Source organism: Histoplasma capsulatum (genome assembly GCF_000150115.1).
Source record: "Histoplasma capsulatum G186AR genomic scaffold supercont2.15, whole genome shotgun sequence".
NCBI lineage: Eukaryota > Fungi > Ascomycota > Eurotiomycetes > Onygenales > Ajellomycetaceae > Histoplasma > Histoplasma capsulatum.
Genome location: NW_025544815.1, coordinates 527145 through 554951, shown reverse-complemented (window position 1 = coordinate 554951; position 27807 = coordinate 527145). Strand labels below are relative to the sequence as shown.

Here is a 27807-nt window from a genome sequence, read left to right as displayed (position 1 = left end):
TTTATGTCATTACTCTAAACTAAATTGTCATGAATTTTCCAAGCTTCTTCATTTCAGCATAGGACTGACTGACTGACTGACTGGTGGAGTCTATAAGTGACTGAGCCTCAAGATGATCATCTTGAAGAGTAAATTCTGCTGAAATATAAGTTAAGTACAGTGAAGAGAAAATGCCTTCTGGGCTCTGTCTGACTCCCTCTAGACATTGCAGCAGAGTAGTGTGCTTTCTGAGACTGTCAGAACCTCTGTTTTGTAGTAACTGAGTTGTTTCCTTGGCAGGTAGCATGTATTCCCCCGTGTTCAAACATAGTGCTCTCCAGGGTTCCCGAGCCCCGAGTTTGCTTTCTAGAAGGTGATGGCCCTCGACAACAAAATAGTCCACAGTCTGGTCCCGATATCATAGAAGAACGGGCAGGCCACCAAAAGGAAGACGGCTCAGGACCTAAAACTCATTTGTTTCCCAGCAGCTATGAAAATAATCCCTTTGGATCCTTGGCCAACACGATGAATGAAAGAGAGCAGAAGGAAATTAATGATAAAGATAATAAAGCCGTTGGCATGGCGGGAAACCCGACGACGGCTGTTATAACCCACAGCTAATAATACATAAATCCTTGTTGCAGCCACCTCTGTATCATACAAGTGCTGTCTCAACTACAGACTCTTTCTAAAAAAAAATGATAGTAATACAAAGATATAACTGTTTATTGCATTCTCACAAAGTTCAACCTGGCCCACCTTTAATCTTCCATGGACACCTTCACAGCTCGCTAAAACCTGCATGCCCTTTTCTCCCGTGATTCTGTGAAGATATTCTGACATCCGCATGTTCACAAGCACTTTTTGTTCTCCTTTTTGGCACGTTCTTTCTGTGCCTGACGACAGTTCCTCTTGTGATTTGGCCAGTGTAATGATTGGCATCCCTTTGAGCAATACCTTCATTTCACAGCATTCACTTCAGCCAAAATTTCCTTCTCCAGAGTGATAAACAGACAAGAAATTTGGCAACGGCGAACTCAGCTTACCAAATTCTCTTACAGCCAGTACACCGCTTGGTATTCCTGACAATCCCACACCACTCACAGGCGTATTCAGGGTGCAGGAAGGTTCCAGGAAGTGCATTTGTGAAGAAGCCCTTGGCTACCTCCTCTGCTTTGCGATCACACATTCCAGCAGCAACACAAATCGGGATGACAGAGTCCCACACCGATGGCTGAAAGGCGCTCGATGGCTGAAGGGCAATAAATGGTTGAAAGGAGGCCAATGATCCGCGTCCAGAGCTAAGAAATGGTACCATGGCATGGTATAGTTCTTTTGCAGGTTTTCCACAAATTTGGCATCTCCACTCGCGCGCAGAGAAAATCTCCTGATTGTAGAGAGATATCACATTTTGGACGAACTGGCTTTCTGCGTCATGATCGACAGCCTCTCCGGCTGGAAGATTACAGAGGGCACTTGGGCAATCCACTGTAAACCGGAAAGTGTAGGAGTCATTCATATAAAAGGGTGAACCGGGGATGCCACATATCCCTAGATAGATGACCTGGGTTTTCGAGCACTGAGGCGCGTCCCTGAAGACGGAGGTGGGTCCACCATCCATCGTGATGGTGTTGGAGGAGGCTGGTTTCTTCGTGGCCTGATACACAAATAGGTAGATCTTAACCACTGAAGATAATTTAAAGAAGGCCTACAAGCAATGGCAATGACAACAGCAATGGGAGTCAGAATCCCCAGAGCGACTCTCTTTTTTTGTGTCGTTGGGGGTGGATGCCGTCCATTTTGGGTAACTTCAACGACACCCATTCAGCCTCCTCTAGTGCAATGTATGTCGGGATCTTTGGAATCAACAAGATATTCGCTCACAGGCATCCCGCATGAGCACCTCCAACTCATTTTAGCTGTTGGGCAACCGGTGCCCTGCCACAAAACTTGAGTGTTCAAGCGCACTGGTTGGGTGTAATCCCGAGAGATTTGATTCCTGGTCAACCGCTGCCAATCACACTCCTCATATGTGGCTATCTCCGAACAGCATCCCTAGGATGCTAGGGTGGCCGGAGAAGGAGTCGAGCTGACAAACCATTGTTCAGCTCGAGTTATGAATGCGCTTGTATGCTCTACGCCGCGTAAGCATTTAAAGGGATATAGTCCCCAAACCATGGTCTATCAGACAAGTTGTCTCCCCCACAAAGGAAGTTCAATCAGGGAAGCATTTGAAACAGGGTCACAATAAAAGTAAACAAACAAACAAATAAAAACCGAACCCCGCTTAAAATTTTCCTACTATCAAATAATCCAGCCATCCGCCATGGCAGATATGGAGGTTCCTCAACATGTTGCAATAGTTGGCGGTGGTCTCTCGGTATGGCAGTTTCACCCCTCCTTCCCAACCAGGGGCACAATCTCACCAACTCTTTGCAACAGGGCCTAAGCCTTGCGCTCGCGTTACATAGAGTTCATATACCGTGCACCGTGTATGAAGGGCGGGATGAATCCTACGAAGCCGGGGGTGGGATAACCCTTTCGCCAAACGCGCTCCGAATCCTCGATAAACTAGATGTGTTCGCGCGTGTCCGCGACAAGGGTTTCCATTTTGACACCCTAGCTTTCAGCGATGGTGATGGAGTGATCAAAGATCTCTACTATTTTGGTTCCGAGAAGCTGTACGGCTACAGAGGTTTCCGTATTATGCGTCAGCTGCTCATTAATGAAATGAAGCTGATGCTTCGGGAAAACGGGACACAAATACATTTCAACAAGCAATTCTCGAAAGTCATCCGTGATTCACAAGATGAAGTCGTGATTGAGTTTGCCGACGGATCGGTCAAAACTTCCGCTATAGTGATTGGTGCTGATGGTATCCATTCAACTGTTCGCAACCATATTGTTCCAGACGTGAAACCGGTTTATTCTGGTATGATGGCTATTAGTAGTGTCTGTCCCCGGTCCAGCCTTCGCATTCCTGAGAACTTCCATCTCCCTGCGCAAATTTTGTCCAAAGTTGGCGCGTTTTTGATGGTCCCCCAAGAGATTGACGGCTCTCAGCTCCTAATTGGTTCACAGCGGCGTTTTCCCGAGAAGGATAAGGATGGCTGGGATGCTCTGGCAGCCGACAGGCAAGGACTATTGGACATGCTGCGAGAGAATCAGGGCGAGTGGCCCGACATTGTCCAATCTGCACTCGAAAATGCACCTGTTGAGAACATGGGTATTTGGCCATTCTACGGGATCCCGAAGTTTAGCAAGTGGGCCAGCTCCACTGATAGGGTTATTGTATTGGGTGATGCTGCACATGCAATCCCGCCCACAGCCGGTCAGGGTGTCAATCAAGCGTTCGAAGATGTAAACATGCTAGCTTTACTGCTCTCAAATCTATCCCAAAAGACCCCCCTTGGGGAGGCTTTAAAATATTGGCAGCAATACCGCCAGCGCCGGATCGATAAAATCCTGGATCTTACCCAGAAGATGAATGCCAAGCGTCTGCCCCCCGCAGAACAAGCCAAGCTTCCACCAGGTTCAGTCTGGGCTGACGATTCAGCAACCACGGGAGAAGGCGGCCAATTAAGGTGGCTGTATGAACCAGACCTCGATGAGGACGTTGCAAAGTGGCTTGCTAATCGTGGTTCATGAAAAGAGAGCCTGTTTCTTGTTGTATTTTGTTTTGTATACGTTTTTTCATTTGCCGCGACTATTATATGTCAACGTGCCAGGAGAGCCGGAATCATGAAATTGGAGGGAGCCAGAGAGATATTAGAGAGCACGATGCACATTAAAATGAACGCTGCCCACATGAACAGCTGTATTCGGCAGCCCAGCAGTTACAATTGGCCAACCAGTCCACCAATCAATCAGAACTACTATGCTACTTGACAGCTCGTTTCAGCATCCTGCGTAGTGTATGTATGTAGTGCATCGCCCGTCATGTGTCAATGAGCTGCGGGGATCAATTCCTTCCTTCAAGAGCTAATGTACCGCCTAATTCCCCGATTTCAGCGCGGGATGATGCAGGAGCTAGCGATGCGGGCAAAATGAGTTCCACATGAAATCCGAGCAAATGAGAAGAGCCTTGGGCCACGCCCAATGAGCTTGCGTCTGGAACCCTGGTCCAGGATTTTCCCATGGCACCCAGCATGGCGATGTAGAAATAGCCACTATTGTTTCTGGGCACATCCGATCACACTCAGCTAAAATACATTCGCTAACATATCTTCCTTGAATACGTCTGTGTGGTAGAAGGAAAATGGAGAGAGTAGAGCACTGCATATAATTTATACTTCGAATATCAGTACCCTGGATCCGGATATATTAAGTATTGAGCGCGTTACATCGTGAAATCGTGCATTCGTAGTATCATAAGGTAAAAAATCCACAGGGCCAGATCATGATCACCAAATTCCGGTTCCGGTCAACATTTCTCATACTGCTCTAACTCATCCTAATGACTGGAGACAGGGGTAATCTTGACAAAGCATTAAACTTATTGAGACACCTGGGAGTTCAAATCATTTTGCGGCACACGCATTTACAAAAAGCCAACGCCCAATCTGTGCGAGGAATTGCTCGCGAAAGTTCGTGCTAATAGCGTTTCGCCATGGTGTAGCCCTTGATTGAATTAGAGCCACCCTCGACCGACATCCTACCAGCCTATCCCGAACATATTCATAAACAAACAGCGCCGTCGGTTGTGCTTGTTGACGCGTCTCGAGACTGGCGGACAATCATCCCCAGACGCAGGGCCCAATCATCCCGTTTCGTCTCTCGGATAAGTTCATTAGCAAGGTCCAATCTTCTAGCATACTTTATTGACTTCCCCATGGCCGAGATTCTCCTGCCATGCATGTAGAGTTCTGATGTCATTGCATTCGCGCAGGCTAGCAGAGCTGTCGAGAAGACGAAAAGCGCGAGAATTAGAATCTGTCCCGATTTGCTCACGTTGCTGACAAGGGCGACATCGGTATAAACAAGCAATGTTGCGAATGCGGTGACCGAGTCTTCGATAAAGGAGCAGTCTCGTAGCCATTGACCTGACGTCACAGCCTTCAAATCATCTACCGCCCCCTGAAGTCTAATCCAGCGGTCTTGGCTGAGGAGGATGAGCAGATCACCCTGGACACCGGGCTCAGAGGCACCTTTCCAGCCAATCGTGCTTCGTCGGCGGATGATGAGTACATTGCAGAAGCGAGCGAAAATCAACGCGACCAGTGCAGAGACGCCCCACCAGTCCCGCGCGACAATTAAGACTGCTAGGACTGCTAGCGACGCGATGGGGGCAAGGAGGTAGGGGATGGTTGAGATACTGGAGAGTGCAAGTTTCGGAAACACTGCGTCCAATGTCCGTCCGAGTTTGCCATTTGTTTTCAAAGCTGAAGTACTAGTAACTCTTAGATATGTGAGATGGCCAGTGACGCCCATCTTCTGCAGGAAGAGCACCGTCGCGGGATTTTCAACGCGGAAGACATATCCAGATGTTAGGGCGGCGACCGCTGGGTGCTCGCCGTTGTTGAGTTCGGGCGCCGACTGTTGTCGATGTATACCGGGACAGAGGACAAGTATGTCGAGAAGAGCTGAAGTACCAGTTAGAGCGGTCCGTTTAGCGAGCACGGAAACTTCTGCGATGGCCACAAGACCTGCAGCGTTTAGTGAAACTCCCGAAACTGGTAAAAAGTTCCAAGAACGGGAATAAATTTCGACCTGATCGCAACTATTAATGAGATGTTTTGTGGGGGGAGCTATTTAAAGAACCCTGTCGACCTAACGCACCTGATGCGGGATGAACATTTTCAAATTCTGGGACACAAAAGACAGCATATCTGAGACACAATCCATTGCAGACATCCACGGCGATCTGTGGCTCTTTATTAAAATTATCACTGGTATGAATTGCGAATAAGCCGCAGATACGTTCGCTGCCTGTCCACTCGTCAGCCGGATGGTTGGTTGGATGGCGGGGAACTTTGCTGTATGATTGGATTGGTGACGGCTTGGATGCCTCGGGCGCCTCGTCAAGCTTGCGAACTTCGCCACGCCCCGGGCGCAATTCGAGGAATAAGATACTGCAATATGGTTGGAGAGAAAACGGAGGCCTGAAAAGCCACCGGCAACGGGAACCCATGCGCCTTTAGCATCTCCGATACTGTGCAGGAGCTTGCAGAAACAGCCTCGCATGTTGCAGAAGTTCCTCATATTCCAGAGTTGCGGCTCTGTTGACGATGGGTTGAACATAAATCAGCCCACAAGACGCTGTCCGGGCTGTGCTCTCCCATATTCGCAATACTGGCGCATTATTTTCAATGAGACAAACCGTTGTCACGCCTATGATGACCCTGGGTCCATGTGAAGGATTACTCTTCTAGCAGAAACGGAAAGAGAAAATTGGTTTTGAGCACATTTCGCCGCAATTAGCCATGGCATCGTACGACTACCGCAGGCAGCTACCTTTACGACGAGAAGAATTTCGACTGGTACGACTCCATATGGGGGAAGCGAATGCTGAACTTGAATGCGATCTGCTTCGGCGTTCCCTCCCCTCCGACAATGACCCGGAACACAATCGCTTCGGTGATGACGTCCGAGCACCTACCCCGGAGCCCTATGATGCCTTGTCTTACACCTGGGGTCCCAAGGGGCAGAACTGCCAGATTAAAATCCTCGAAGGTAGCGAATCGCATCCAATGGAAATACGACCAAATCTGAAAGCAGCATTGTTGCGTTTCCGGCAGCCGAACTCGCATAGATACCTGTGGGTCGATGCACTCTGTGTCGACCAGGCGAACCAAGAGGAGAAAAGCATCCAAGTGAGCATGATGTTTCGAATCTTTGATGCCGCCGATAATGTGCGTGTTTGGCTTGGCGAGGAGGCAGATGAAAGCACCAGAGCGATGGAATTTATTCGGAGTCGTTTAAAACCTGACGAATTCGACAAAGCGGTCGAAGACCCGTCACTGTTGAGGGAATGGGTTGCGTTGTCTGGCTTGATAAGGCGGCCCTGGTTCAGCCGGCGATGGATAATCCAGGAGATAGCCCTGGCGAAGAAAGCTACCGTGTATTGTGGAGGCGCATGCGTGGAATGGGAGGAATTCGCCAACGCGGTGTCCCTTCTCGTCCATAGCAAGGAAAACGTTCGGCAACTCTTGAGAAAGTCAAGTGAGTACTGTAATCATCCGGATTACCTTGGGGATGTCAGTCAGTCGGCAGCTGCCCGATTGATCGATGCTTCAGACAATATGTTCCGGAAGTCAGAGAAGGGAAAGATACTCGAGCGACTCCTTTCCCTCGAAGAACTCATGTCAACCCTCTCTGCCTTCGAGGCATCAGATCCTCGAGATGTTCTCTATGCAGTATTATGGTTAGCTCGTGATGCACGCCCGGGTTTCAGGCGTGGAGGTGAAGTCATGCCTCCAGATGATCAGAGCATATTCTCAGGGCTCTCTGGATTCACGGAGTATCCGACATCACCAACAAATAATTCCGATGTGTTACCTAGCGCTTATCTGCAATTTGGATCCCCGGAAAGGCGGAAAAGAGCCCATTCGGATGTTACATATAATAGCAGAGGCTTCAAGCGACTTCACAGTATGGACCAGAACCACCCGGTTCCGCAGATTTTTGTCAGCCCTGACATTGTGAGCGAACCGGCAATGATAACTACCTCCGTCAATGGACACGCGGGTGAACATACGACGCTACCTCAACTCCCCGCACCGCCCGAAAAGAGCCTTGGCCCTCCTGCTATCCATCTAGACATTCCATCGACCCAAGGATCCGTTGATTCGAACCAAAGCCCAAGGGGGGAATCGGACCGAAGTTCAAGAGCAGACTCAGTAGAGCCGAAAGAAATCTTAGCTATTAAAATTGCAAGAGCACTGCGTGCCAGGCGGCGCAAGAATAGAATCCCAGTGGATTATAACAAAAGTGTCCTGGAAGTTTGTAAGGACGTTCTAAAATTTATATTCACGCGGTCAGACTCACTGGACATGCTCTGCCGACCATGGGCGCCATCAGGCCTGAACCTTCCCTCCTGGATGCGGCCAGTCTCAGACAATCCCTTTGCCACGGAAAGGCACGGAGTTTATCGTCGTGTCAACGCTGACCCGTTAGTGGGTAAACCCTGGCCGAGCCCAAATCTATACAGGGCTGCGCATAGTATTCCGGCCGACTGGAAATTCGACCCCGAAGTCAGTGGGAGCCTCAACATCCAAGGCTTTGTCCTAGACACGATACGTAAAAAGGCATCAGCGGCACGCGTTGGCGTCATTCCATCCGACTGGAACAAAATTGCCGGTTGGGAGAACACATCCTCGCCGCCCCCGGAGACCTTCTGGAGGACATTGGTTGGGAATCGGGATTTCACAAGCCACAAACCACCACGTCACTGGCGAAAAGCATGTCACGACGCCTTTAGCCTCAGAACGTCAGGAGGAGATCTCGATATTAAAGAAGCGGTCGCCTATGAGTGTCCGAAGTTTGTCCAGCAGTATCTAGAGCGAGTACAATGTACAGTTTGGTCACGAAGGCTTGCCGTTCTTTCCAGCATTCCGGTGCAGGAATCTCTGTGTCTTGTCCCCATGTGCGCCAAGAAGGGGGACAAGATATGCATTTTATATGGATGCAATGTTCCTGTCTTGCTTCGCGAGAGAAGCGGGGGTAAACGGAATCGCTGTGGGTGTTCGGAGAACGGTTGTCAATGTGGTTGTCAGAACTGCACGTCAGGTTCCGAGAGCGGTCCTATTAGCTATGAATTAATTGGTGAATGTTATGTGCATGGTATGATGGATGGCGAGGCATTAGCCTACAAACAGAAATATAAGATCAAAGGTCAGAATTTTGATGTCCGGTAGGCAAACCGTGGAACCGCCTTTGGAACAGTATTTTGGACATAGTAGATACGTTGATAAAATTAGTTGGAAATAACTTGGTATCGCAATCTATATTTTCAGTGTCCGGTAGTGTTAATAATTTAGATATCTTGTTTGCGACGGTTGTCTTGCTCCATCAACGTTGAAACTGTTTAGAGTGAAGTATACATGTCTAAGAAAGGGTATATATAATTCCTAAAGGAAAGTCTCTCTGGAAACTTTCGCATGGATGTGGTTTGGAACAGGTCCCAGTAGTGTAGTACAGTCCTATTAAAATATATAAATGACGTTTCAAAGAAAAAGATAGTGCGAAGAGCGATACCAGAATACAACAAGAGAAGAATCCCGCAAGGGAAGCCCATGATACAGAATAAAGTTTGTGCGAAAAGTCAGAAATATTGGACACAGGAAGGGTGCATCCATCAGCAATGGGTAAGTATGAGGAACATGAGTAGCTCTATAGAAATAATAAGGGGGAGAATTAGGGACGAAGAAGAAGTAAAAGAAAAGCCAAAACGAAAAGGTTAACAAAGTATCACTCCACAAAACGCACATTACTCCGCATTTCTCAATTCGCCTCGGACAGAATAAAAGAGCCGTTTACCGTTTATTTTCAGGCTTGCGCCCAACCATCAAAAACATAGGCGTGAACAATTTCATTTCACCGCCTTTGACAAGGCAGTCAGCGGCATACGCCAGGCTGTCACCGGTCTTCTGAGCGCCGTGAGGCATAATGCCAACTTTCTCAAGCCCACCTACAAAACGGTGCACGATCGCACGACCCCACCACGTCATACGGAGAATCGTGAAGAAATCTCCCAACGAGGTCATATGTTTCCACGATCCTGCCAGCGGGTAGTACCAGGGGATCTCATCGGGCCGATCAGCAAGATCTTCCGCATGTAACAGTTCAAATCCGGCCGCCTTGATGGCTGCTAGGGCAACTTCCGCCTTGACCATGTTGGAGATTCCGTCACCTTGCTCGATCCCAAGGCGGATCTCGCGGTGCTCCGGGTTGTCGTTATCGTAGTTGTCCGTCATGACCCATTCATAGACACCGAAGGTACCACCTGGCTTCAAGACACGGTAGATTTGGCTGTAGACGCCCTCGAGGGAGGGGGCGTGGACGGTGGCTTCGATGGCATAGACGGCATCAAATGTTTCCGGCTCGAAGGACATTTGCATGAAATCTCCCTTCGTGAAACGAAGTTTATGTGACAAACCTTCCTTAGCAGCATAGTGGGTGGCGCGATCAATTTGATAGTCGTTGTTATTCAGGCCAACGATATTGACACCGGCGAACTTGACCATTTCTCTAGCGGGACCACCAACACCACAGCCTACATCAAGAACGAGTTGGTCCTCATTCAGTCCGATCCGGTGGGCGAGGTAATGTTCGTGTCTGGCGATTGCCTGACGGAAGGGCTCTCCATATGCGAACCGGCAGAAATGGAATGATGAGCCCCAGCCATACTCGTAGAAATCAGTAGCAAGGTTGTAGTAACTAAATTGGAGCGGTTACACGTTAGTCCAATTAACAATCGCATCGCATGATCTCATTGCTTCTCTCTTTCTTTTTCATCTTCTCTTCTAATTTGGGCTCCTGTTCTGCGTTTGCCATGCGCTCACTCAGCATGGACATGGACAGGACGGAGGTGCTTACTGTCGCGTAAGAGTTGCGTATTCTTCTCTACGCGCCTAGAATGACATGTTAGAAACATTTCCCAAGAAAAATTTAATTCCAAACTAACCTCTCTGATTTCGTCCGTTTCCTCTGCGGATGGTTTCTTGTCCCAGTGCTTGAAATACTCGTCCACCGCAGCTCTTTGTGCCTTTTGGTCCTTGGCACTCATGGCGGCTAGGCCACCACGTCTCTTCGCTGACGACCCATGGAGAACCTTGTTGAAAGCAGCATCACGCTGGTGGTCTTCAACCTCAAGAGTCGACGGGGCCATTTCGCTTGATATACGTCACGGGAATGAGCAGAGAGGTAAAAGGGGGAAGGTGTGTGGTGGGAAGAAGCGGGACTTGGGAGAAGCCAATTGAGAAGAAATGAACGACAAATACACTCAATGGTATCTCGAACACTTAAGCCGTACTGCTTCTACGCATACGAGAGGAATTGCGCTACAGGAACCGGTTGACTTGATGAGAATGTTGGGTTGTGGGACGTTTGAAATATCAATCCAGTTCCAGAAAATATTCGGAGGAACAGAAAACAAGGGGTATGCACTAGGCCGAAAGTGAATTAGTGTATCACCTGCAAGGAGATTAGTAGATTATCTGTGGCCAATTGAAATGTGGGATATTCTGCAGCCTCAGGAAGTGGATCTCCCTCGGCCCCTTTACGGATAAGATTGCTGCCCTACTACCGGATCTGGCCAGGGACAGGTGACGCCACAGCTGAATTTGCCAATCAGAGTGAGGTTATTCATCCAACAGAACAACGTTCGATTCGGATCAAGTTGCATCTTCTTGGCAACATTTTCAGCCGAGGCATGATGACGTACTTTTATATACAACCTTCGACTTGGGATTATGTGTTAGTTGGAGGGCTGAAAATTAGGCAAATCGCTCGATTAAGATGGCCTGCTGGGGTGTTTGTGCATGCCAAGGGCCACAGAAAATGTGCTATCCGGATCAAAGTTGATACCTTCCGATGATTAGTCATCATTGACTCAGCCTCCCATGTGATCGCGCCAAGATTCGTCCCAATTCGATGATGTTATCAAAATCCTTTCAAGCAGAAGCGTCACCATCATCAAGGCAAAATAATTGCAGGAGACCCTTACAATGCCCCCTCCTCAGATAAAACAAGATATCAACCGGTCTGGCTGGGAGACAACAGATTTCCCCTCTGTCTGCGAATCATGTCTTCCTGACAACCCTTACGTCCAAATGCTCAAGGAAGACTATGCCGCTGAGTGTAAAATATGCACCCGCCCAATGACCATGTTCCAATGGAAACCAGATCGCACAGCACGCACAAAACGGACAAATATCTGCCTGACATGCGCTCGACTGAAGAACTGTTGTCAGTGTTGCATGCTGGATCTGTCCTTCGGCCTGCCTATCGTTGTTCGAGATGCGGCCTTGAAGATGGTGGCGCCAGGGCCGCAGAGCTCGATAAACAGAGAATACTACGCACAGGAACACGAGAAGGAGATTGAGGAAGGGAGAGGGGCAGTGGAGGAATACGAAAAGACTGATGAGAAGGCTAGAGACCTGCTGCGGAGGCTGGCGAATAGCGAACCATACTACAAGCGTCAACGAAGGATGGATAACACCAACACCAGGAACAGAGAGAACGAAGATCTGCAAGAAGAGGGAAGCTCAGGACAAAGGCAAATAGGATACGGACCGGGACCAAACACCGGAGGATCTACTCCGGGGCCCATTCGAAGCAGCGATATTAGGCGTGGCGGGCCTCATGGCCGCGGAAGAGGAGGAGGGATGCGGGGCGGGCGTGGTCGTGGTGGTGGACGAGGTTTTCCCAGCGTCACCCAACTCCCTCCAGGACCCCAAGACATCCTTCCCCCCGACGATCCGAACATAACCTCTCTTTTCATCACCGGTGTCGAAGACGACCTCCCCGAACACGCCCTTCGCACTTTCTTCACCGAATTCGGCACCCTGCGCTCCCTCATCTGCTCACACCGCTCACACTGTGCTTTTATTAATTACGCGTCGCGAGAGGCGGCGGAGAAAGCCGCAAACCATTGTCAAGGCAAAGCCGTGATACAGGGCTGCCCCTTGCGTGTGCAGTGGGGTAAACCGCGACCGTTGGATAATATGGAAAGGGAGGAGAGAATGCAGTATGCACGGCAGGGACGGGCGGTGGTCCCTAGAAAGAATCAAGGCGCAGGAGGTGCAGGGAGAACCAATAATGAAGCTGCTCTTGGTGGGAGTGCGGGGGTGACTGGGCAAGAGGAACAGCACCAGCCATCGTTTGTCGTCGCGCCGCCGCCGGGGAGTGGGGAGGTGCAGTATGCTAGTTTGGCGGGTGATTGATATTATTCTGAAAGCCTTATTATGGGCTATTTGGCGTGTGGCAACTATTCCCCTCCCTTTCATAGGTTAGATTCCGGGATCATGCGCCGTTTTAACACTTTTTTGTGTAAATTATATACAAACAGCTTTTACTGTCTTTCATAACACATCTTACACATCGTTACTTTTGCTCCAATCGATACCCTCTCCAAAACTAGTGTACAAAGACTCCGCCCGCCCATCAACTCTGTTTCTCTATCCAGTCCGGATACCATATATCAAAGTAAAGTGGCCTACACCACGTTTCAAGAACCACCTTACATGCCATCATAGGCCATGCGCTGTATGGATATACGTCGGGAATTCGTAAAGTTCCTCCTCGACAAACATTGTACCGTATAACTTATATATGTCTTTTTATCAGTTACTCTGATGACTGCGTGTTCGAACACGCCTTCCCAACCGCAACCTTAACCCTCTCATTTTTTCCCGCCGTCTTAATGGAATCATTATCCCCGCGCTCGATGTGTTCGTGGATTCGTAATTCTGTTCCAGCCGATACATTACATTAGCATATTGCTTACCACACCTCTCATTGCCTCCTCCTTCTCTCTTCGTTCATCTTCGCCTTCATACTCGCCCCGAAATCTTCTCATGACAAGGATACTAGCTAGCACACCGCAACACCCGAAAATGAGAAAGAAAAGCAAAAAAATATAACCTACCATATCGCTCCGCCTCCTCCCCGGCACCGGAAATTTTAACCCCCTGTACAACATTCGTCCTCAATATCTCCGCCGTCTCCATTGCATGCTGGATACGCATAGGGGTATCCACACCCTGCTTGCGGTGTTGGTCGAACTGTTTGCGCGCTTCAGCACGGGCAGCATGGAGGGTTGTGAAATCACCTATGGAGGAGGTCTAAATGTCAGTTGGAGATAGGTCGTAGCTTTATATCTATATACATTGATATCTGTGGGGTTATCTTACCTTGGAAGGCAATGCGGGTTGCGCGGAGGAGGAAGCGGTAGGCGGTTAGAGGATTAGGGGCAGTTGTTGCGGCCATAATTGGGGGTTATATCTGTTTGATTCAGGCCGTGAAAGATGGGGTATGGTATGTAATTGCGGCAGGGCTTTTGGGGAAGAGACTCAAAGGCGGGATGGAGGAATATCGTTGTAGCTTGCTTGGATAGGGCGTTAATTCAATGAAGCGTGAGAAATGATCAAGACCTAGCTGATACAAATCATGATCCGACTGAGGCCAAAAACCCCGAGTATCATTCAAAATGAATACATATATGTTCACGATATCCAACCTACCAAAGCCCACGCAAATATATTAATCTCTCTGAAAAGTAACACCCAAGTTTGCGGCGAATTGACTTCTCCGTCCCAAACAGGCTTAGCGTTGTGCCCTCCCTCACCAAGAGAAAAAATTATCATATTTTCTAGCGTCCACTTTCTTATCATTCGCTTTGGTTCTGGGACTTCCCTCTAATTGCTATATACATACTTTAGATCACTATATATAACCAGAAGCTGACACGGGATGGCTGCTGCTGAGATTGTGCATTTGCCTCTTCCCACTCTACCAGAGGGGTGGAGTGCAGAGAAAGACTTGAAAATCATCAGTTCACTATCCAACGCTACCCAGCGGAACGTAGAACCTGTTGGACCGCACTTTTTAGCCCATGCCCGCAGAGTACGTCAATTGATTATTTAAATATTTTACGTCTCTTCCTATATATCTTACTATGATTTGCGGTGAACTAACTCAAGATCTCCCCTTGACAGAAGCGCCATCAACGGACATTCTCCGAGGATGACAGAATTCAGGCCCAGGAAAGTGTGAAGAAGATCGAAGAAGATGAAGCCGACGAGATCAGTGAGCCTGAGGATCCCATTATGCTTCAGAGGGATGCTAAGGATTGGAAGGTATGATCTACAACATGGATGGCTTTTCAATCCGTTCACACAACAAAGTTGGTTCTAACAATATCGATAGGGCCAAGATCACTACGCCGTCCTCGGATTGAGCAAGCACCGGTACCGTGCCACAGACGAGCAGATTAAACGCGCTCATCGTAAGAAGGTGCTTCGCCATCATCCAGACAAGAAGGCCGCATCGGGTAACGCCGACGAGAACGATAGTTTCTTCAAGTGCATCCAGAAAGCTACCGAAATTCTCCTTGACCCTGTCAGGCGCCGGCAATTCGACTCCGTCGACGAGCTCGCCAATGTACCACCTCCTGGCAAGAAGAAGGGCAATTTCTTCAAACTCTGGTCCCCGGTCTTCGAATCGGAGGCTAGATTCTCCAAAATCCAACCTGTCCCCAAACTTGGCGACGAAAACAGTACCAAGGAGGAGGTCGAGGAATTCTACAACTTCTGGTACAACTTCGACAGCTGGAGGTCGTTCGAGTATGAAGACGAGGACGTCCCCGATGACAACGAGAACCGCGATCACAAACGCCACATCGAGCGCAAGAACGCCAATGCCCGCCGGAAGAAGAAGACGGAGGACACCGCCCGGCTGCGCAGACTAGTAGACGACGCCCTTGCTGCTGACGAACGGATCAAGAAGTTCCGCAAGGCGGAACGTGCAAACAAGGACAAGCGCAAGCTCGAGAAGGAGGCAGAAGCGAAGCGCCTAGCGGAGGAGAAGGAGAAAGCGCGGCTAGAGGAAGAGCAGCGGAAGAAGGAGGCTGAGGAAGCTGCCAAGGCCGAGAAGTTGGAGGGCAAAAAGGCGAAGGAGGCTGCGAAGAACGCTGCCAAGAAAAACAAGCGTGTGCTTAAGGGCAGCGTTAAGGATGTGAACTATTTTGCTGAGGGTGGGGATGCCACTGCGGCGCAAGTGGATGGCGTGCTGAACGATATCGATGTGCTTATTAGCAAGATTAGCAATGAGGAGCTTGCGGAGCTCGCGGCGAAACTCGCGGCCGCAGGAAAAGACGCAGCAGCTGTCAAGTCGACTTATGGTGAAATGGTTAAGGGGCTTGTTGGTGCTGGAAGGCTGAAAGATGGGGAGACCAAGTTTTTGACTGCCTAAACATTAGAAAAATTTACATAGAAAGACGAAAAACGAAAACGTGAGATTTCCGTTTATGAAAAGCCTGCATGGTACTAATTTAAATATATCCAACTACCCTACATTCTTTTTTGTTTATTTTTTGATGAGCTATTGAGCGCCTTTGAAATTTCCAGGGGGGAAATTGGAAGTTTAACTAGATAAGTAGAATAGGTGTAATTCAGTCTATCTCTGAGCTATATAATCCTAATGCAAACAAAGTTCATTCGTCCAGCGTAGATCAGGTACATCACCCCTCCAGTGCTAGACGTTGAGGAAGTACTCCACATGCAAACAGGTCTATAGCCCTCTCGATAATCTGGCTGAGTAACAAACAAAGACCTTTTGTTAGATTCCGATTTGCCTATTAGATAGGCCCCGCTGATATCGCGGGGAGAAGCCACACGCTCCAAATAACGTAAGGAGCGTGGATATTTTCACTAATTCTCATCATGCGGAGGGGGATTCTCAGTGAACCTACTTGGGATATTTAGTTAAACAGGTAAATAGGATACTGTACGTGAAGATATAGAGTAGAAAGTCACCTCACCAGTTTGTTCCATGCAGAAGCGGCCCAGTCCTTCAGGTTTTACCAGGTTTCCTAGCAAAATATCCACCAAATAACGCTTTGGTGGAATGGAAATATATCTGGAAGTAAATGATGCAGCGACAACACAAAGATGAGATTACAGGAACACTGAGGGACTGAGCAGCAGGTGGTCTGGTAACCCGGATTTGGAGCCGCTGTCTCAGATGAAGTGCTAAGAAGGGGGTGATCTGCCGCCCCTGTAACCCACTCTGCGATTATCCGTTCCCATTCCCTTCCTGGCACCGGGCCGGAGCAGAACATATACAGAACACGGGGCCATGGCCTTTACAGGTTGTGTAGAGCCAGTTTTTCTTGCATTGGTGTATGAGCGACTAGAGACAGATTTGCAGAATTAACATTGCAACCGTGGTGGCTACACCGAATTTCCCGGGGATCCGGGCTGAAGTTCACTCTGGGTTCATCAAATTTAATTGACATCATAGCGGAGATATCAGCAGGAATTGGAGTAAACTGTTTGAAGATAGGATAAAACAATCCTCAACCGTACGCCTTTGTTGCATTTTCTTGAATTGCGATTGGAGCTGGTTCCAGGAACCTGCCATCCAGCATAAGCGAATGTCCCGCTATGATGCCTAAGTCTCCAACAGGAGAGAGGGGGAAATGGAGAATGGGCAACCAAATGATGGGGTTGAATTGTCATTTCGATCTTCCCATTGCCATTGGGAACTTAATCACATACGTTTCATAGTATATGCTGGTGTAACTCCAGATTCCTATTCAAACGAAAAGAGCATGGTTGAAAACTGTACCGGACGGTAAATTTAATCTCATTGATAGAAATTCAGCAGAGCGAATAGATGCAGCATTTTGGATGAGATCTATGCGCTCTCGAGACCCTGATATTGGCAAAATTGATTTCCGGAATTTTCGAGGCAGCTATGATCATTAAGTGCAGGAAGCCGTCGGGACCAAAATGTTGCAAATTCCCATACGCGGGCAAATTGGCCGTTTCCCGAAACACATTTTTTGGCTTGGGAGTCCCCAGTTATGAACACCACGAATAACAATTGTGGGACATGTGTGAACTTCGCCAGTCGGTGGCCAGCCCGAAGGATAGCGGTGTTCCAAGCACAATGGTCACACAACCAAGAATTCGAGCCAGCTCCATTTCCAACACACCAAGAGGGCGACTATGAGTAAGACAATAATGGTATTCATAAGTTTCCAAAAGTTCGGTCTTTTGAAGCCTGATGGAAACGAGTTTGGTGGGCCGTTTCTAATAATGCGCAACCGAGTATCCCTTTCATGCAGCTCAACTGCTGAAATCTGCGTGGCCATCAGTCGTAACAGCATACCTAGCCACCACATCAAAAGAACTTGACTGGGCCAACGGACTATCTTTCATCTCTGCAAAATGATTGGAACGGATCCTCACACTGAAAGCGGAATCAATTCACGGTTTCAACTGAGGGGAAATTGAACATATGTCAACTGGTGTGATGTTACTCCTCAGCCGCATCAGGAGGACCACCGTTGCGTGAGAACTCGAAGAAATAGCATCAGCCAGAGAATCTATTAGGTAATGGGAAGCGAATGTGACTGCCAGCGACTTGTAGTTATGGCGAGATGTGCTGGTCAGTACATGTTTTGGATGCTGCCCTCCCCACATACGCTAAACATCGTAAGTAACTATATACTCATCTGGAACAAGTATTCGCAGAAGAGAACTGGACTCGGGCACACAAAGCTAAGCTATTTGCTACTCGGAACCGTCTTCTGCGGGTCGGCTAGGCGTCGCAAACGTTGATATAAGATCCGCAGGTCCACACCTCTTCAAGGAGAAGGAGGTTCAATGGCGGTTGTATTGGTATTACCGATTTGCTCCACCCGTCTTTGTGTGCTGGCTGTATTGAAATACATGCCAAGCCTTGATCCGCCCTAGCCCTAACCCTAATTGCATCCCGGTCCTTGAAGCTCGGGTCTGGCTGCTAAAAAAAGTTGAACTCGCCCTTTGATGTGGCGGCTTTTTGCTTTTTTCCCGGCTCCTCATCCACTGACCGATAAGCTCTGATATCAGTGCTGGCGCTAAGCGTTTTGCTACCTCGTTTGTTGGTGGATTTGGCTGTATCGCGAAACCCTAGCCTGAAAATGGGTGGAATGGTCCATGTGGACCCGTGCTCCGCCTTGGTGACATGAGGAAGCGCGGGTAAAAACCATGGACCGGGAATGATGGGCTTTTGAACCCCGAGAAACCGATTAAGAATCAAGCACGGTTGACGGGGAAGGCGAAATGCGAAATGCGGGCACAGCCTGGACCATGTGGGAACAGAAACCGCTTCGCAACTTTTCCATCAGTGCAACGAAGTTACATCACTAATTCGAGGGCCGGGAAAGCTCAATTTGTCAGAACAGGAACAAATATGGGAAATGTGATTCCGGAGGATGGTCCGCAGTGTTGTCGCAAACCAGGCCTGTCAGCACGCAATCTAGGACTGGCGGTGAATCCAAAACCTCATATGATCAGGAGCAAATTACTGATCCGCAGAGCGCAGAAAAATAGCCAAGCCAGTATGTGGGACAATTTCGCCGGCGGGATTGAATTATTGAAAAAGTTTCCCAGCCCGCTTGTGTTGTAATTGGGCGCCGCTGGTCTGATTCATAAAGGACAGCTTTTCTCCCGCCCCTATCGCTCTTCGCCCTTCATTTTTCCACAACTCCCAAAGAGCGCAGTTCTAATAGTACCTAGCTTAATTGTTATAATACTTGAATCCTTTGCTTCATTCATTAGCTCGATCATCTCTTCTCTTTCCGTCATTAGTAGTATTCAAAACACTCAACCACTGTCAAGAGCACACGACACCCAGTTTTCATCATGGCTGATCGGAAGAAACCCAACCTTCTGTATATTATGGCGGACCAGATGGCAGCTCCGCTGCTTTCCCTCTATGATAAAAACTCTCCTATCAAGACACCAAACCTTGATCGTCTCGCCCGCGAAGGGGTCTGCTTCGAATCTGCATACTGCAACTCACCCCTTTGCGCCCCGTCCCGCTTCACCATGGTGACCGGGCAGTTGCCATCGAAGATCGGAGGCTATGATAATGCAAGTGACTTGTCGGCAGATACCCCTACCTATGCACATTATTTACGCAGACAAGGATACCATACTACACTCGCGGGGAAAATGCATTTCGCGGGCCCAGATCAGCTGCATGGATATGAGCAACGTTTGACGAGCGACATATATCCAGGAGATTATGGATGGACAGTTAATTGGGATGAGCCTGTGAGTTTTATTGCTTGCATCGGAGGAAATATATATATAGTTATATGATATGTTGAATATAATGCTAATGGGCCGCGGGATACAGGAAGTCCGCCCGGATTGGTACCACGACATGTCTTCCGTAATGGAAGCTGGACCCTGCGTCCGCACCAACCAGCTTGATTACGATGACGAGGTGATTTATAAGTCAACCCAGTACCTGTATGACCACGCTCGCCACCGGCGTGAACAGCCATTTTGCCTAACGGTTTCCATGACCCACCCTCATGACCCATATGCCATGACAAAGGAGTACTGGGACCTCTACGAGGATGTAGCAATCCCTCTTCCAAAAACCTCAGCGCTGCCACATGACAAGCAAGACCCGCATTCCCAGCGGGTACTAAGGTGTATTGATCTCTTCGGCAAAGAAATCCCCGAAGAGCGCATTGTGGCTGCACGCCGAGCATACTTTGCGGCCTGCTCGTATGTGGATGCGCAAGTTGGAAAGTTGATGGCGACCCTGAAGGCATGCGATTTTGCTGATGAGACCATCGTCGTTTTCACAGGCGACCATGGTGACATGCTTGGTGAACGCGGACTCTGGTATAAGATGGTATGGTACGAGCATGCAGCCCGAGTGCCAATGTTTGTCCATGCACCGGGCCGCTACAAGCCAAAGCGGGTCAAGGAAAATGTCTCCACCATGGATTTACTCCCTACCTTTGTAGAGATGACAGGTGGCGAAATGAACAACGATCTCCCTGTCGATGGAGTCTCGTTAATGCCTTACATCCTCGACGAGAACTCACCCGAGGCTATTTCTGGCGTGAAAACAGACACTGTCATCGGCGAGTACATGGCCGAAGGCACTCTTGCGCCTGTCGTCATGATCCGGCGGGGACCATGGAAGTTCGTATACTCGCCCATAGACCCTCCAATGCTCTATAACGTGGAGAGCGACCCCTCGGAATTAACCAATCTTGCGACTGGTGTCGAAATACCAACTCGACCCCATCTCACACGAAACGAGTATCTTACCGCTACATCAACAATGCCACAACAAGGGAAGCCGCTCCAGACAGGCCCTGCAGCACCGCCCACGCCCTCCGTCTCACCGCCACCAGGCACTCTCACTCCCAACGTCCCCGTCTTCTCCAACAACAAGTTCAATGCAACACAGATCCTGACCCCCCCGCGAACCCCGACACCAACCGCCGCTTCTGCTAGCACGCTCACCAGCCCATCTCAAACTGACATCGGAAACCTCCTCTCCGCATTCATCTCTGAAGCGCATTCACGCTGGGACTTCCAGGCGCTGCAGTCGCAAGTCCTGCATTCGCAGCGGCGCAGACGCCTTGTGTACTCGGCCTTGGTGAAAGGGCAGTTCACGTCATGGGATTACTCACCCGTCACCGATGGCAGTGCACAGTTTATCCGCAACCATGGCAAGGGGGCATTAGGGGATGTCGAGCTTCTCAGCAGGTACCCAAGGGTTATGCAGTGGGGTGGAAACGGGGGTCGGAAAGGCGTTTAGAACGTCGCTGGGAAAGAGGTTTTGGTTTGGGGGTAAGTTGGTAAGTTCGAGATTGAGGTTTTCGTGTTGGAGGCTATTTATCTACCTCACTATCTATTAATAATACATTGCTCAAATGTCAAAACCTACGACGACCGCCTGGTGCGTCGGACGAACCAAGGGACGCGACAAAAGAAACGAAGAACGAAAGCCAGAAACATCCGAGAGTGAAATCCGAGACTCATGAGTCGTTTCGGTGTTCATGGATGAGAAGGTGTCATAAATATCAGACAAGTTGGTCTATGAGGTTATGCGGCCAGGGTTTCGAGGTACGTTATTCAGCCTTCATTCATAAGCTATTATCCATCTCATCCCCGGGTAACTGTATTATGGTGCATCTATATATGCCACATGTACGTATGTGTGTTTGTTTATTGCGGCACAGGAAAACATACACACGCTGTACAAATCAAGGTGGGAAAGGGGACATGGAGATATCAGACTGTTTTGCCTATGCAGTCCGAAAATATATAGCCATATATCGTATCAATATGCGTCTCGATTATTTTGACTAACGGAATAGAAAAGTGTAGCGTGTTGAGATATAGATAAATAATTTTTTGGTTGGAATCTTAATGAACAGACGGGAATACTTAACTAGCAAATTGAAGACAAGCCGGTCCAATAAACTTCCTCCGTTTTTCCTTTTTTTTCTTTACGCCAATGTCATCGGCCGTGTTCCGTTTCCCCAACGCCCTTTTTAACACAATGTTCGGTGTTCGGATATCCTAAGGCGACTCCCAGCTTGCGGAATACATCAGTTGACCCGCCCGTCATTCCACAAATTTTAGTTTAGTATATAATATAAAATGTTGATCTCTTCAAATCTGGATCCATAATGGAAGATGTAAGCGAAACACAAATTCGGAAAATACTTCTCCGCACCCCACCATAGATAGTATGAAAACTCCAGGTATAAATGCCATGAGGATATAAGTCCATAGACAGATCTAACTTTTGGAGAAGGTGCTAGTGTGCCCTTGAATTCTCCTCTACTTTGCTGAAGAAAACCTTAGCCATCTTCTCTTCCCGCCAATACCATACAGCTGCAGTCACTGCCCCAGGTCCAACGGCAGCAATTCCCATCGCAATCACCACAACCGCCACGCCTAGGTTAACTCGTGCCCTGCCAACTCGATTCATATCCCACACGGCCAGAATGCACCATACCGCCGTCGCGATCCAGAACACCCAAAAACCCGCGAGCCAGAGCATGCGGATATCTCCAAACACAACGAATATAGATTGTAAACTGCTGCTGTGTGGTGTGAAAATGTGTGAGATGGATAGATCTAGATAACGAGGTGACAACGCGGTGGAGATGATGAGGACATGGACTAGGGTGGCAACACTCAATGACCAGAGGTAGACGCGATTTAGGCATGGAATGTCCGGCATGGGTTTATCTGCGGGTGGAGTCCGGTGGCTGTCAGGGTAGAACATCGCGTATACTGTTGAAAAGATGATGAGAAGGGTGTTGACGTATATAGGGGCGCGATGTAAGGTTAGGGCGATAGCTTCGGCTATGCAGTGGCCCGAATATCCCTTAAATGATAAGAGTGGAGGCAGGAGGTAGCCCAGAACTAGAGCTGGGAGCAGTGTCTTCGCATAAGATGTTGGGACCTGGCGGGAGACGGGCCACCAGTAATGCACGTTTGATGATGTGAGAATATATGCTGCGCAATGTAAGGGAGCGGCGACGGCGATTCCAAAGGCGTGATAGATGATGGCCCAAAAACTTGTGCTGAAGCTATTGAATGTGTTAATATTGTTGTGTTTGGCCAACGGAAGGACTCAAGGGTAACTCACAAAGTCAACAAGTTCAAACTGTTGCGTTTCCTGCAAGATTCAGTTGTGGATATGGCAACTATGGGAAAAAGTGAGAAGTACAAATACATCTGGACAATGGTAAAGCAAGGTGTGACTTCCATGTTCCATGCTGCATACCGTGGAAGGGGAATAACCAAAATCTTATCGAGAAATTCAATACCGGTGAATGGAGCTACGTTCGCCTTCTCGAATAAACCTGGTGCCCTTGCTAACACAGCCCAGATATCCATCGCCCAAAATTGAACAGCAGAAAGGGCGAAGAAAAATGAAGCCAACACCCAGCTGTACCAACCTCTGCAGCAAGGGGGGCTAAGCAGGTCGGAGTCATATGGGACAAGGGTAATGCGAGGAGGGAGTCCGACATTCTCCAACCTTTGCGCCGGTGGACAAGACTCAGAGCTGTTGTTGATGACGCGATCTTTGTGAACTCGCGGGAGTACGTGTAATGCGACAAACCTGAGAAAAAGAGTTTCCAATGATTGCAGCCGCTGCTGGCTGTGGGACACTGCAATTAACCTCTTCACTGTCTTATGGCGGAGATCCTGGACTTCCTGGAAGATGTCTGAAATTTGAGAAGTGCTCAACTCATTAGAAATTGATTCCTTGAGCGCTCGCACCAAAGCATTTGTTAGAGCGGCGCTAGATTCGAGAGCTGAATTGCCGCCATGGCCAGCAATCGGGTGAAACTACACGAGCGTCAGCAGTTATTTGCAGATGTAAGACGAAGCGATATGGATATAGTTATCGAACCTTATGTGCCGAGTCCCCGATCGTTATGATGCGGTTGTGATGCCACTGCTGAACAATGTATTCAGGAAGGGCAGTCATATTACAGGCGACCTTTCCCTTTACGAGGTCCTTGAACTTCAGGTTAGGAGTGAGAATGTCGTTTTCGTGCTCCTGGATATGTCGTGATTCATCCTCCTTGCTGAATCGGGGGATACCTGCTCCGTAAGCACGATTCTGCAACTTAAAAAAGTGAAACCAGTAGACACGGCCATGGAGTCCGCCTAGAATTCCATATGAATTGTTGCGTCGAAGCACACTGGTGAACGAGCCGATAGGCAGAGGGGAAGAAACCTTGGATATGCCAAATACGCAGCCATAGTCACACCGCATATCTTTCGCAAGGAACTAATGGTCAGTGTGTGGTCTGGTGCCAATCAGTAAATTGAGAGATTTACTCACCATCGAATTCCCTAGCAGGGAAATGTCCTGGAGAAGTTTCACTTGCCAGCCTCACCATTTCCCGGCGGACCGTGCTGTGGGTGCCATCGCATCCAACGATGATATCCGCTGAGTACAAGTCCCCATCTTTCGTTGTGACAGTGACGCCATTTTGCAAGAGGGCAACATTACAAACGGCCTTTCCAGTCAAAACCTTCGATTTATCGAGATGCGAGTATAGTATGTTTAAAGCCAACTGGCGTTCGAGAAATATGAGGGGATACCCATGCCTACCGACCATACAAATTTAGACAAAGCTATATACATGATAAAGGAGGCAAGGGGGAAGAAGAACTCACCGCTGGACAAAGGTGTTCTCAGCATCAGGAAAGGTGACCAATAACTCACCCTTGTCATTTCGCATTTCGAACTTATCAACAGCACTAACCTGCTTGCGGAGCTCCTGATACATACCCAGTTGGTCTAAGATACGAAGGCCATGCGGTTGGAATCCGATGCTGGCACCAACCTGGGGTGCAATCTCTGGATACGCTTCGAGCACGAGGAAGTCAATGCCATGCTTCTGAAGCATATTGGCCAGGGCTAGACCAGCGATTCCTCCTCCTACTATGAGAACCCGGAATTTCTTTTTGTTCTCCATCTCTCCTGGGGTTAGTTTTGCCCGGGTTCGCCCAGTTGCTTGTCCAGGCGGAGGAACTCACAGAGCAACAGTTGTTATTGAGATAAGATATACGGATAGTACAGGGTAATGTGATATAAGCGATTAACTTCTAGGAGGCCAGAAAAGAGAAACTATCTTCATAAGAAGCGCCTTGGGCATTTGGTCAAAAGTTATATCCCCGACTTCTGTGCTGTCCCTTCGTAGCGGCAGGAGACACAGTCCTGCAAGTTTCCAGTGAATGCAACGGTCTGCAATATTGTCAGCAATTATAACGGTAGCAAGTAAATGTAACATATGAAATGATTCACAAAAGCTGCAGTGCTAGTTGTAGTGATAGGACAATAAGAATGAATCGAGTATAGCGGGTTCAATAGCAAGTATCTGAATGTCTATAGCGCATTAAATATGTGATAGTCAAATATGAACCTAAGGGTAGTATCTACAGCCCTAATATCTTGTTGGTTGCTGTTGCGATGCGCTTGCTGGAATGCATAGATATAGTACTGTGCATATTGGATTGCCCTGCTCAACACAGTAAAAGTTAGGCTTGATGGACTGAGTTTTTGCCACAAAAATATAATGAAAGGCAATAACGACAAAAAGAAGCAGTAGCGGCGGAAGTTCAAGATATACATTACTTAATTTATAAGCCATTCCTCCATCCTGAGACCTCCTCTATTTGCTAACAAGGCTCCCCATGCACCAGCCTTCCTGCAACCCATACAGCCTTAACATTCCTATCATCTCCATTCCAAACCCACTTTGCAATCTTCTCCTCCCACGACTCCCACCCAAAGACATCCACATTACTGTTGTATCGCCCACAATTGCCAATATCGTCACGAACGCCCTCACCGTCATCGTCAACAGCGCCCCCAATCTCCACCATCTGTGCATCCCAATACATACCCACCTCAAACCCACCGATTACATCCTGTAAACCGACAACTCCCGCCCCACCACGGGTAGCCAAATACAAGCCCTCTTCAATGCCGATCTTCTCGCGGCCAGCCCCCTTTCCACCCCTAGTTGGCCCAGCGGCCGCACTGCCATTGCTGTTTCCAAACGGAACGAGCCGCGAGACAAGACATGCCTGCCTCACCGCCTCGAGAACGCTCGGGCTCCAACCGCCGGATACATCCGTCCCAAGGCCGACAGTGATGCCCTCATCGAGCAATTCCCGCACGGGACACAGGCCCGAGCCAATTGCGGAGTTGGAGGTAGGACAATGCGCCACGGCCGAGCGGCGGGCGGCGACGAGCGCGCGCTCGTCGGCGGAAAGATGAACGGCATGCGCGAGGATGGTGTGAGGAGTCAGAAGTCCAGCGGAATCGTAGACATCCGCGTAGGATTTGGAGGTGGGGAAGAGCTTCGCAACGAGAGCAATTTCGTTGAGGTTTTCGGAGATGTGGGTTTGGATTGGAGTGGGAGGGGAGGTGGAGGCGGCGAGGGCGCCAAGGTCGCTGAGGGCTTTTGGGGTGCAGGAGGGGGCGAAGCGCGGGGTGATGATTGGCCTGATCAGGGTGGAAGATGGGTCGAGAGCGCGGATGTGGGCGATTGTGGCTTTTGTAGCGGAGAGGGAGGAGGCCGCGGATTCGTCGCGGTAGTATTCTGGGCAGATAGCGGAGTTATCCATGCAGACGCGGCCGACGAGGGCACGCTGACCCTTTGTGTGGCAGATTGTGGCGAGGAGGTTGGTGGCAGGGACATGGATGGTTGCGTAGTAGGCAGCACAGGTGGTGCCATGGGAGAGAGTGCGGGATACGATGCGATTGTAGACCGTGCGGGCAGACGGCGGGGGTTCCGAGGGATTATCCTTGTTGCCGAAGGAGGATTCCAGTGGAAAGGTATATGTTTCTAGCCAGTCCAGGAGAGTGGAAGACCCGAATATGCCGGAGTTGGGATACTGGGGTGCATGGATGTGGGAGTCTGGAAGGGGTAGTTAGTATACAGCCAAATGTCAGGGCATGGATGCATAGAAGAAATAGCATGAAAATACCAATAAACCCCGGGAAAAAGAACCCATTCCTCTTCGCTCGAGCTTTCACAATGGTCACCAACTCTCCAACTCCGCCAACGTTTCCCCGGTCCTGGATCTCGACCCTCCAGCCCATCCTCTTAATCAACTCCCCCAACCCCTCTTCATCCTTGACCGTCCAGTCAAACCCTTTAATCTTCCCATCCGCCTGCGAAACCCACAACGCACCATGGTTGATAGACAATCTATGTTTTGGCGGCGAAGTGGCTGTGGCAGGCTCATCTGGCTGGCGCGGGAGGTGGATGAAAATACCGTAGTAAACGGTATAAGCGTAGGGTGCCATATTAGTTATCAAAACAAGACCCAATGGTCTCTATAACTCCGTCTGGGTAGGTATACGTGTCTGAAGCCAGCAGAGCGAATGATGAGAAAGCCCCCCCCGCGCACAAGCAGGGGAAAATATGCCGGTAGATAGACAGCGCGAGAACTGATGGAACGCAAGGAGAGCTTCAGATCGTCATATTGAAACGTGCTTTCACGTTCGAGCAACGTTGTGCGTAAGCCAAGTCAATACTGATACCTTTGCACCCCGCAAATAAGTTATCTATCTCGAGCCAAGGCAGAGAGACCAAGCACAGCCCAGCCCAAAACCCAATTCAGCCCCGCAAATTTTCCAAATCAGTTAGCGAATGCTCATTGTATCCGAGACTGAAACAGCAGCACGAAACATAGGAAATAGCCGCAGACAGCGCGACGCGGAGCAATGCTACAACTAGCTATGTGATATGAAGATTGATATTAGGAAGCTCCAGCGTTGTTTAGCTCTCGGCCATGGCGACACGTGATATCA

General features: G+C 49.0%; 11 protein-coding genes across 11 annotated transcripts; 5 read left to right on the top strand and 6 right to left on the bottom strand.

Annotated features, from left to right (window-relative positions):
- Positions 1-760: 760 nt before the first annotated feature.
- Positions 761-1876, bottom strand: HCBG_08421 (uncharacterized protein; the record flags this gene model as incomplete). Its single annotated transcript, XM_045435470.1, has 3 exons — positions 761-936; positions 1084-1665; positions 1864-1876. 3 exons carry the CDS (start codon positions 1874-1876, stop codon positions 761-763), a joined length of 771 nt encoding a protein of 256 aa, XP_045283962.1.
- Positions 1877-2188: 312 nt separating this feature from the next.
- On the top strand, positions 2189-4295 carry HCBG_08420 (kynurenine 3-monooxygenase; the record flags this gene model as incomplete). Its single annotated transcript, XM_045435469.1, has 3 exons — positions 2189-2359; positions 2422-3893; positions 3991-4295. 2 exons carry the CDS (start codon positions 2306-2308, stop codon positions 3625-3627), a joined length of 1260 nt encoding a protein of 419 aa, XP_045283961.1.
- A 277-nt stretch (positions 4296-4572) lies between these two features.
- HCBG_08419 (uncharacterized protein) lies at positions 4573-6109 on the bottom strand (the record flags this gene model as incomplete). The annotated part of the gene is made up of 3 exons (XM_045435468.1): positions 4573-4599; positions 4669-5561; positions 5758-6109. The coding sequence occupies 3 exons, from the start codon at positions 6107-6109 to the stop codon at positions 4573-4575; spliced, it is 1272 nt and encodes a 423-aa protein (XP_045283960.1).
- A 292-nt stretch (positions 6110-6401) lies between these two features.
- Positions 6402-8834, top strand: HCBG_08418 (uncharacterized protein; the record flags this gene model as incomplete). Its single annotated transcript, XM_045435467.1, has 1 exon — positions 6402-8834. One exon carries the CDS (start codon positions 6402-6404, stop codon positions 8832-8834), a length of 2433 nt encoding a protein of 810 aa, XP_045283959.1.
- A 188-nt stretch (positions 8835-9022) lies between these two features.
- Positions 9023-11009, bottom strand: HCBG_08417 (sterol 24-C-methyltransferase; the record flags this gene model as incomplete). The annotated part of the gene is made up of 3 exons (XM_045435466.1): positions 9023-10356; positions 10516-10550; positions 10604-11009. 3 exons carry the CDS (start codon positions 10805-10807, stop codon positions 9453-9455), a joined length of 1143 nt encoding a protein of 380 aa, XP_045283958.1.
- Positions 11010-11645: 636 nt separating this feature from the next.
- On the top strand, positions 11646-12863 carry HCBG_08416 (pre-mRNA-splicing factor slt11; the record flags this gene model as incomplete). Its single annotated transcript, XM_045435465.1, has 1 exon — positions 11646-12863. One exon carries the CDS (start codon positions 11646-11648, stop codon positions 12861-12863), a length of 1218 nt encoding a protein of 405 aa, XP_045283957.1.
- Positions 12864-13266: 403 nt separating this feature from the next.
- On the bottom strand, positions 13267-13908 carry HCBG_08415 (uncharacterized protein; the record flags this gene model as incomplete). The annotated part of the gene is made up of 4 exons (XM_045435464.1): positions 13267-13388; positions 13432-13512; positions 13568-13750; positions 13833-13908. 4 exons carry the CDS (start codon positions 13906-13908, stop codon positions 13267-13269), a joined length of 462 nt encoding a protein of 153 aa, XP_045283956.1.
- Positions 13909-14325: 417 nt separating this feature from the next.
- HCBG_08414 (zuotin) lies at positions 14326-15891 on the top strand (the record flags this gene model as incomplete). The annotated part of the gene is made up of 3 exons (XM_045435463.1): positions 14326-14544; positions 14637-14777; positions 14848-15891. 3 exons carry the CDS (start codon positions 14392-14394, stop codon positions 15889-15891), a joined length of 1338 nt encoding a protein of 445 aa, XP_045283955.1.
- Positions 15892-19331: 3440 nt separating this feature from the next.
- Positions 19332-21261, top strand: HCBG_08413 (choline sulfatase; the record flags this gene model as incomplete). Its single annotated transcript, XM_045435462.1, has 2 exons — positions 19332-19745; positions 19831-21261. The coding sequence occupies 2 exons, from the start codon at positions 19332-19334 to the stop codon at positions 21259-21261; spliced, it is 1845 nt and encodes a 614-aa protein (XP_045283954.1).
- Positions 21262-22215: 954 nt separating this feature from the next.
- On the bottom strand, positions 22216-24889 carry HCBG_08412 (uncharacterized protein; the record flags this gene model as incomplete). Its single annotated transcript, XM_045435461.1, has 5 exons — positions 22216-23050; positions 23110-23816; positions 23881-24251; positions 24319-24587; positions 24657-24889. The coding sequence occupies 5 exons, from the start codon at positions 24887-24889 to the stop codon at positions 22270-22272; spliced, it is 2361 nt and encodes a 786-aa protein (XP_045283953.1).
- Positions 24890-25444: 555 nt separating this feature from the next.
- Positions 25445-27300, bottom strand: HCBG_08411 (chlorohydrolase; the record flags this gene model as incomplete). Its single annotated transcript, XM_045435460.1, has 3 exons — positions 25445-25501; positions 25613-26908; positions 26979-27300. The coding sequence occupies 2 exons, from the start codon at positions 27298-27300 to the stop codon at positions 25662-25664; spliced, it is 1569 nt and encodes a 522-aa protein (XP_045283952.1).
- Between the last annotated feature and the right edge of the window lie 507 nt (positions 27301-27807).